The sequence below is a fragment of the Podarcis filfolensis genome, assembly GCF_964270895.1.
Source record: "Podarcis filfolensis genome assembly, chromosome: 4".
Classification (NCBI taxonomy): domain Eukaryota; kingdom Metazoa; phylum Chordata; class Lepidosauria; order Squamata; family Lacertidae; genus Podarcis; species Podarcis filfolensis.
Window position 1 is genome coordinate 57,439,801 of NC_139607.1, and position 10,136 is coordinate 57,449,936.

The window sequence follows — 10,136 nt, forward strand, 5'->3', positions numbered from 1 at the left end:
GCTGCCAGCATCTTGAACATAAGGGTGATACAAGCTTGACAATGGGAAACCAACCTTAAAATTAGCTAGTCTAATTTTGACATAGTGCTGCCCTAATCAGAGGTATTGCTTATTGCAAAGTTGTAAATGCTTTCATGCTTCAGCCAGTTGTAATTCTTCGTAGAGAAGCATAAGTCACAACCTCCTATTCAGCGTGAAGTGGTGATGTGAATTCAAATGTCTTGGATCAATATTGGAAAGCCTTTAACTAGCTCTAATGTGAGCCAGGGGCTGGCTCCAGAAGCTGTGTAACTTCCAGAGCTCTCTTCTGGAATGTGTGAAGTAAAAGTAAAAGCAAGAGTGTGCCTGAGCATGTGCAGACATAAAGGCATTTTTGAATGTTACCCCAGTAGTTTGAGAGCTATGATTCCATGAGATGCCTGTTTCTAGAGCAAGAACTCATGTGATCAGCTACAGAGTAACTGCTCATAGAAAAGCGAAAAGTGTCCACACAGATCAGATGCTCATGCCAGTGTTCAGAGGGATCTACCATTCCATAAGGACTGTGAAACAGATTGACATATGCATCTCCATCTATTCTTTGGGCTACCGTAGTTATTGTCTGCCCATTATTAACACAACAACTATCTCTGGAATTGTGCCACACTTCTGTTGCTGATATTTCCATTTTAGTAAATGGCAACTTTACACACACACACCCCTATGAATTATTTTTGATCTTCAGAGATCTTTTTTTGAGTACTGTCACATAAATATTGGAATGCGTACTTGACAAAATCAAGAAAATATCACAAATAAAAGGGCAAAAATAAACTGACAGCAAACAGCAGTCATTAAGGCATAATGGCTTTGATTAATACAATGGTTGTTAAGTGGCTAGTAAAAAGATTAGCTCTCGTATTTCCTGCCCAACAGATACTTAAAGTAATTGCATTTTTGCAAACTGCATTATCATCACTTTATGTGCTTTATGATGTCATAGGTACAGCAATGCGGGTTATGTAACACTCAGCAGTTTTTCCTAACCCTGTCTTCTCACTTTTCTTTTCTTTTTTAAGGACTGGTCTTCAGCCAACTCCAGGCATTCTGAACTACTGCATTGCAAACAGCTATTGTTGCCAATAATTCAATATGAACACAAAAGCATAATGTGTTTCCCTATCACTTCTTATAGCACTACCACCATGAGAAAAATTGCTACAGGGTCAGTTACGAGGATATGAGATAAGACATGGTAGAATGTAAAAATGCTGCAAGCTACCATGAAGTATCATGAGTTAGCAGAGATAAGAGAACAGAATAGAATAATTTTGCTCTGCTGAGGGATAAGGAGCATGCAGTTCTCAGGAGCTCATTTATGAAGCCCACAGATCAAATCCTTTTCATCTCCACCATTCTATCATTTTGACATTATTACCAGTGTTCCCCCCCTTTTTTTTTGAGAAATACTTATAGCCCTTGCAGTTGCAGGGAGAGTTTTGAATAAATAGTGGGAGAAATGTCCATCATATTTGCTGATAACAACCAAGCTGCCCGTCTCTTTTCAATCCTATTGACAAAAGGTGAATTTGGGGAGCTAATTGATGGTGATAAGAGAAAATAATGGCACTATTACACATCAGAAATGCACTGAAAACTTGAATCAGGGGCTACTACAAATACAATTGGCTCCAATGTGCCTTTTATGTGATCTTGGCCTAACTTGCAGAGATGGCATTTGATTGCAGTTACCTTGTTAGTCCTGGAGTCACAGCTGTTGAACTCAATTAGACACCTTTCCAGTGATTTTATGGAGCATTCATTTAGAACCCAACAAAGATTATGTTCGCTGTGACCATGGATGGGAAAATATATCCATTTCATTTTCTCTCTGTTTCTCGTTTTTAAACTTTTTCCTTTAAAAGCAAAAAAAAAGTAATCTTGAAAATTATTGAGTGTTTTAGTGTGAATTTCTCCTAATATGCAATTTTGCCTGTTATAAACATTTTTTGCAATCCAGTTTCCCCTAATATAATGTATTATTCTGTGTTACTTTCACAAATATATACCGGTACATGCAGTTTATGCACCCTAGTACAGTGGTACCTTGAGTTACATACACTTCAGGTTACAGACTCCGCTAACCCAGAAATAGTACCTCGGGTTAAGAACTTTGCTTCAGGATGAGAACAGAAATCGTGCTCCAGTGGCACGGCAGCAGCAGGAGGCCCCATTAACTAAAGTGGTGCTTCAGGTTAAGAACAGTTTCAGGTTAAGAATGGACCTCCAGAACGAATTAAGTACTTAACCCGAGGTACCACTGTATATGCATCTGTGTACATGTTACTTGGTTTGGAGAACTGCCCTCTACAGTTTGGGAAAGAGCAAATTCTAAGGGATGCCTCTATTTTGGTTCACATACTTCTTCAGCAAATACAGAAGAGGTGGACTTGCCCTTAAATGGCAACTGAATTGAAATTCTTCCTCATCCCTACTGTGGCCTACAGTTCAACCCTGACTAGTATTTGTAAGTCTATGGAACTAGTTCCCTGAATCCAAGGGGGCTTTACACACACACCCCAACAGCTGTCACCTCTCCCATTATGTTTCATAATACACTGTTGTTTTTTGAGAGGCATCTCAAAATTAGTCTGTGATGCAGCAATGAGGAGGGAGTCAACTGTTCAAAATAAAAATAAAAATCCTTTGACTGCACATAAACCCTCAGACAAAACTTCAAGTAGCTCTGCTTTCAATATGGCTTGGAAATCCCCAGTCCTCCACAGCAAAGAGCCAGTCTCATTCAACATAGAGATGCATACGTCTGAGTAAACAGGCTTAAGACTACACCATTAGGAATACTGGTGTATATGTGGGAAAAGCTACAACAGTGGTTTATAGACAGGTTGACAGCAATAATTCAAGAGTCTTCCAAAGGAGGATTTATTCCAAAACAAATTGGGCCTAATCAACCTTTTCCTGTGCACCTGGAAGTCTTCTTCTGTGATTGGCACCTCCTCATTTGGTCTTCCTGCACACATACAGCAAATAAGTCCATTAAATAGGCAGGTCTAATCCCATTAAAATTAACAGGCTTAAGGTGCTTAACTTTGTTTGGAATTTGGTTGCATGGTGTAGTTTTGAGAACACAACTTCTTTCTATTGTGTACATTCTTGTTATAGACTATGATTTTGTACATTGTGCTGCTAAGTTTATCCCAGAGAGAGGCCCCAAAAGCAGAAATCAATTTTATCTTAATGTATAAAAAGATCTGGAGAACGTTACTGTATATATACAGAGAGAGAGAAAGAGTCTGCTGCTGAAAAGGCATAAGAATTGGCACCAGGTAACCTTTGCAGAGGAGAGTGTTCCATAAGTGAGGCATCACAGCTGAAAAGGCTTTTTTCCCTGAGAGACATCTATCTAACCTCTAATAGCAGCAGCATCCTGAAAAGGTCAATTTACTCTGATGTTAACACAGGAAATGTGAGAGGAAGAGGACCCTGAGGTCCCAAGGCTTATCAGCAGTGTGAGAAACTTGAAGGAGCATCTCCACCTCCATTGTTCTGCCCGAACACTGAGGTCCAGTGCCAAGGGCCTTCTGGCGGTTCCCTTGCTACAAGAAGCCAAGTTACAGGGAACCAGGCAGAGGGCCTTCTCAGTAGTGGCACCCGCCCTGTGGAATGCCCTCCCACCAGATATCAAAGAGAAAAATAACTGCCAAACTTTTAGAAGACATCTGAAGGCAGCCCTGTGTAGGGAAGCTTTTAATGTTTAATAGGTTATTGTATTTTAGTGTTCTGTTGGAAGCCACCCAGAGTGGCTGGGGAAACCCAGCCATATGGGCAGGGTATAAATAATAAATTATTATTATTATTATTATTATTATTATTATTATTATTATTATCTCAAATATATCAGCTAATCACCAAATGGCACCTTAAACCTGGGTCACGGTCACTACAATGGCATGTCTAGGCATCTTTTCTTTTTTGCAGTGAAATGTATTTGTTGTTTAGTCATTTAGTCGTGTCCGACTCTTCATGTCCCCATGGACCAGAGCATGCCAGGCACTCCTGCCTTCCACTGCCTCCCACAGTTTGGTCAAACTCATGTTGGTAGCTTCGAGAACACTGTTCAACCATCTCGTCCTCTGTCATCCCCTTCTTCTTGTGCCCTCAATCTTTCCCATCATCAGGGTCTTTTCCAGGGAGTCTTCTCTTCTCATGAGGTGGCCAAAGTATTGAAGCCTCAGCTTCAGGATCTGTCCTTCCAGTGAGCACTCAGGGCTGATTGCCTTAAGAATGGATAGATTTAATCTTCTTGCAGTCCATGGGACTCTCAAGAGTCTCCTCCAGCATCATAATTCAAAAGCATCAATTCTTTGTCAAGCAGCCTTCTTTATGGTCCAGCTTTCACTTCCATACATCACTACTGGGAAAACATAGCTATGGTTTTCCCAGTGAAATTTATTATTATTATTATTCATTTCATTACTATAGCGCTTTATATTTTAAAGGAAAAAAGCTGAAAGTGGTTTACAACACATTAAAACATCAAATGAAACAATCCAGAATAAAGCAAATTCAAGCTTCAAGGAAAATATTTCAGATCCTTCTCTGGGTGACATATTTGCTTTTCCCATACTTATTTACCTACCGGTACTTAATTTAGGTTGCTGCCCCATAGCAGAAATACTATAGAAAGCCAGTGTGGTGTAGTGGTTAGAGTGTCAGACTAGGACCTGGGAGATCAGGGTTCAAATCCCCACTCAGTCATGAAGCTCACTGGGTGACCTTGGGCCAGTCACAGCTTCTTAACCTACCTCACAGGGTCATTCTCAGGATTAACTGAGGAGGGTGCTGAACCATGTACCGTACTCCTTGGAGGAAAAGGTGGGATATAAATACAGTAAAAAAGCTCTTCTGCTTACCTGCTTAAGAGAGCTGGAGAGACCAGCCAGATGGAGATGTCAGTCACCAACCTGGCATCCACATAGTCACAGTTGGACCCATGCCAGTCTCAAAATGCGCCTGGCGCCTGGGGGATTTCAAACACTGCTTATCAGGCTTTAAATTGCTCTTAGAATTTGGGGCTGATCAACAACAAAGCTGTTTCAGAACTAGCAATATGTGTTACCTATAGCTCATCTCAGTTAGTCTAACAACAGCATTCATAAATTTTCAGAAAGTTTCAAAGGCGGCTCAGCACACAACATATCGCCATAACCTATTCAGGCAATCACCAAAGTAAGGATGACTATGGCTTATCTCTGCTTAAAAGGGACCACAGCTGGTATACCAGCCTTAGCTAATGGGAAATGTTTTGTGCTTCTTAAGCCAAGTAGGCCTCTGGTGACAAAGCTGGGTCAATCAACACCCACCAAACTGCAAATATGATCCTCTTGTAGGGTTCGATCCTCCCAGAATGAGTTGAACCCAAGCCAGACAAACTACCCAGCAACATCAGCTCCGTCATATCTAGACTGAGCTTATTTCCCTCGCCCTCATCCATGCCATCCCAATTCCCAGACATCAATATTTTGCACTTCTAAAGCTTTGCTTGAATAAGATAGGAACACGAAGTAGAGCTCCATGTTACCAATGTATTGACTGCCCCTCTCTCCAAATCCCATGATCATTTCTCTCCATCAAATACTCTCACTCTCGCATTTGTCCTGGGTTGTTACAGGCAATGGACACCTCCTGAGTGTCAGCATTTTGGGGAAAGGAGTCGAACCATACCAGAAATTTAGGTGTGTGCAATTAAAGTGGATCAAAGCACTCTGTTACCCTGGCACAACAAATCTACACTGAAAAGTGTAGGATGAACAAACAATTAATGGGACGATGTATAAACATCATGCAAGCAAATCAGGATGAATTTTGAAAGAATGCTCATGGCCATATAACATCACCACAAACCAATGCTCAACAAAGACAAGACTAGTCTAACTGCAGCACAAGCTTTCTGCAAACAAATCAAGTTGGGTACTTCATAAACAGGTTATCTGAAGACACCAAAGGATTCAGCACCCAAAAGTATCTCAAGGTCTTCATCCATAGGTTGCACTTCACTCCTGAAATGCTCTACACCAAGGCTACAGTTGTTGCACCTCCTGTACAGTTAATTCACTAAAGTCCACTCCACTTTTCTTCCCCTTGTGTTCTGGTGGAAAAGAGGTGGGTGGACAAAGAGACTAGTGCAGTACTTTGAAGAAGTTGCCTAATACTTTAGAACTTTTAAAGGGATGGCCACTGTCTTCAGGTAAAGACTTTGCAACCTGGAGATGGTACAGAACTTTTAACAGTTCTGCCTGGCATCTGAATGGACAGTGTTATCTCCTATGATTTGATTAATGTTCCATTTGTATAGTGGCTTCCAGGCACAAAGCTCAGAAGGGATGCCATGGATTAATCTCCTGTTTGCTACATGCAACTCCCTCCCCTCAGCTATTATCACAATCCAGATTTTGAGGGGCCCGTGGATAAGATGCCTTCAACACTTCCCCATTCCTGCATGGACTTGCTTCCCTGTGACTGCTGTCACTGACTTCCTCTCCCTGAGACCATCTTCACCATTGCCCAAAAGGGCAATGTTCCTTCTTGTTGTTGCCACTGAATGAACAAGAAACAACAGCCAGATAAGCAGAGACAGGGGATGGGGGGGGGATCTGCAGTGGTCCCCATAACTGTGGTGGCAGCCTTGACAAGCTCCTGACACTGACACCCCCTGGTGCCTACATAGCACCTTAAGATTGCTGCTGCATGTGATCAGGAGCTGAAAAGGATCAGAACTGGTTCTAGGCTACGTGAACTATTTAAGCCATTCCTAAGAGATTCCCTGGAATGTTTTTCTTTTCATTTCATTTTAAAAGTGGTGTGTCCAATGACGAGGGGTCTAAAGGTTCCTGCTTCTTGTGTTCATGTTTCATGAATCTATTCTAATTATGGAAAACTGGAGCATAACTATCACCTTATCCAATTTCTAGTCCCTTGCTTCCTGCCTGACCTTTCAGGAAACCATTAGAATTGGACTGAAATGTACCCTATAGAACACACTCAGGTAATAATATGTACAAGTCCATCTAGAAAATAGGCACACACTGAATCTGCACCAGGGAAAGTTAGCTCTAACCTATCAAAGCTCCTTGCATAGTAAGTTTGTTGACCTTAAAGATACAACTGGATTCTTTATTGCTTATGTACACTGTATCTTTATGTGCAGGACACACACGACAGATTCCAGCTCCTCCACCACTTGCATGCAATGAATGGATAGGCACAGTATATTTCTCATATTTATGACATATTTCACATATTTATGGCAAATATATAAGGAAGGAAGGAACTTTGCTCCGCAGTTGAAAAACTTTGTATGTTAATCAATATTTTCTTTAAAAATTCCTTAATTTTCAATATATGAAGATGGCTTCCTAATTATAAAGAATTGAGCAGTTCAGCAAATTCCCTGTAAAGTTCTTTCCTTGGAAAGAAATATTCAAGGCAAGACAATCGTATCATAGAATGGGAACCCAATGGTCATCTAGTCCAACCCTCTGCAGAATGGGATCATCTGAGGAAGCTGTAGGATTTTCCAATACTGATTCACGTCAAAGTTCAGTAGAAGTATGAGCTCAGAAGTTTAGGACACCACCCATATACCCCTTCCACCCACTACTCAGGGTGGAAGTCTACATCTGGTAGCACACATGGTTCTTCAGAGGTATTCTTGCACTGATATCTTTCCTGCCACACAAATCCTTATCCACAAACATGAATGTGGATTTCGGTGGTTACTGCAGACAAGCAGGAACTGAGAAAGTTGTCAGGTGTGATGGGCATCTCTTTCACATCACTCTTTATCTGGCATTTGAGCCCCCATCCTGCTTCTCCGTATTTGATCCTCTATCCTGCTTCTCAGTCTCTGAACTTTTTAAAAATGAGGGACAAATAGACTCTCTATAAATGGAGGACAGATCAGAGCAAAACCTTTTGACTTAGGAGACACAATATAAGGGACATCAAACTTTCCACCCCCATATTTAAAGATATGAATTGGGGATCTCATCTTTGGAGTTTCCAGGATTGAGGCTGTGATCTTTCCGCAAAGTCAAATCATCAACTTGGGACAAAAATCGAGCCTTTTTTTATTCGCCAGGAAACAGCTCGTCCCTAGTGCCAGTGACACAATGCCAAGGCTGCGCTCCATGAGTTCCCTTTGCCTCACTGAATCAATAGAGCGCCACCCGCTTGAAAGTAAGAGGATCCCCGCCAGAAAGAGCCACCTTTCTGTTTGGGAATCTCTAACCACTGTTCAATGATCAAGTTGAAAAGCAAAGAAAGGGGGAAGTGGAAGGATTGCACCCGAATACCCGGAGCACTTCAGGGGTCTTTATACAGCAAAGAAAGGGCCCTGCAGAGGTTGTTGCGCTCCAATTCCCAACAGTCCCAGACAGCATATTCAATGGTCAGGACTGATGGGAGTGTGGAGTCCAGAAACATCTGGAGGGGGTCCCAGCTCTCTCGCTGCTCTCCCCCAAATAAGAAACCAGGTTCCTCATCCATCTCCCTTCAACTCACCACTCAGGACTCGCAGCGAGAGGCAACTCTGAGCCCACAGCCAACAGTAGCCCAGCAGCAGCAGCTGGGGACGCCTTCCGCACGGAAAAGGTAGCATCGCAGCGGCCGAGGGAAGAGGCGCTGGGCTTCTGAACAAAGTCCCCGAAGTGACAGCAGCAGCAGGTCAGGCAGGCAGGCACCCTCAGCGCCTGCGCAACGGCCGGTCCTCCGCGGGTAAGGTGCTCCAAAGCGGGTCCCTTCAAAGCGCCAAGCAACTGCAGGAGCAGCAGCCGCCTTGAGGAGATCCCTGAGAGCCAGCTGTTGCCCTGCCCGCTGCCGCTGCGCGCATCTCCGTGCGCCAAGGAAGCGCGCGCGTTTTTGCAGGACCCCTTTGGGCGAGAAGGAGAAGCGTCTTGTCCAAGGGAGGAGGAGGAGAAGCAGCAGGAGCAGGAAGCACTGCAAGGTCTCCCTTCTCCTCGCCTTGGCCTGCCTGCGCCTGGAGACGCTGGACGCGCAGGGAGAAAGAAGGCGCAAGCTGCTGGCTCCTGGTTATATAGCGGCTCCGGCCAGCCTCCCGGAGCCTCCGCGTTGGGCAGGGCCAGCCCCGCGACTATCGATTTCTGGTGCGAAATGCAGCGCTGCAGCTTGGGAGGGGGCCGAGCGCGAGGCGGGGGGCTGGGCTGGGGGGCGGGGGTCCTGAAAGCCGCGGATTCAGCAGCCCCCTCCTCAAGGCAGAGGGCTTTCCAGAGCCGCAGAGGCGATTAAAAGAGGGCGACGGTGCCAAATCGCGAAAGGAGCGGGTGGCCTCCCTGTCTTTCTGCCACCGCGCAGAAGATGGTAACGGGCGGCTGCCTCCCCCCCCCCTGCCCCAATAACCCCTCTCTGGGAAAGCAGCGTGACTTTCTGGCTTTATTCTGCCGGCTCTTTGGGCTTCCTTGTCGCTTTAGCGCACGGTCGAGGCGCCGCTTCTGCAATCCGCGCTGCAGCCAGGCAAGATTGGGTGGTGGTGGTGAGGGAGAATATTTCTGGGCATATACAGAGCGCCTTCCCCATATTACTGGAGGTAGCAGCACCCATCTCTATAAGATCAGAGGGGAGACGGAGCTTTGGCATCGCCTTGCCTTTAGGCTGCGGTTTTGCCATTTGTGGATTACATGAATCCAAGAAGGCTCTTTGCTGGGCCAGCTGAAAGGCGTCTATAAATGAACCCTAAGCAGTCTAAAGGCTCAAGACCAGGATCGACCCTACCCGCCGTTTTGCCGCCTAAGGCAAAATGGGGAGATGCTGCTTCACCCGCACCCTGCTCCAAAGTCGGGGTCACTCAGCTTTTGGGTTCTGGCGAGGTCGCTTTTCCTAACTTATCTGGTGACAGGGGGTGGCAAGTGCCGGCGGTGGCACCAGAGAAGCACAGGCATGTCCTCCACCCGCCCACGCCAGAGAAGTGAGGAAAAGGGGCGGCAGCAGTGACTTCCAGGTTCCAACAAAATCTCCCTGGGAGCCAGGAGCCAAATGCACCAAGTTCTGCCCCAGGTTGGGGGCGGTAGCGGGGCAGCAATGCTGGGTTATGCAACTATTTTCTTCAGTGGTGAAGAATC

General features: G+C 44.7%; 1 protein-coding gene across 3 annotated transcripts in view; it reads right to left on the bottom strand.

Moving 5' to 3' along the window:
* The window catches only part of CHODL (chondrolectin), a 28,303-nt gene extending 19,239 nt beyond the window's left edge, over nt 1-9,064 (bottom strand). The window contains exon 1 of one of the 3 annotated variants that reach the window (XR_014547490.1): nt 8,563-9,064. Coding sequence is in view for 2 of the 3 variants with exons in the window: in XM_083611318.1 (XP_083467444.1) it covers nt 8,563-8,659 (97 nt within the window). In the remaining variant the exon portion in view is untranslated. The remainder of the gene's footprint in view (nt 1-8,562) is intronic. The other 2 variants (XM_083611318.1, XM_083611317.1) reach the window with 2 other exon arrangements.
* Between the last annotated feature and the right edge of the window lie 1,072 nt (nt 9,065-10,136).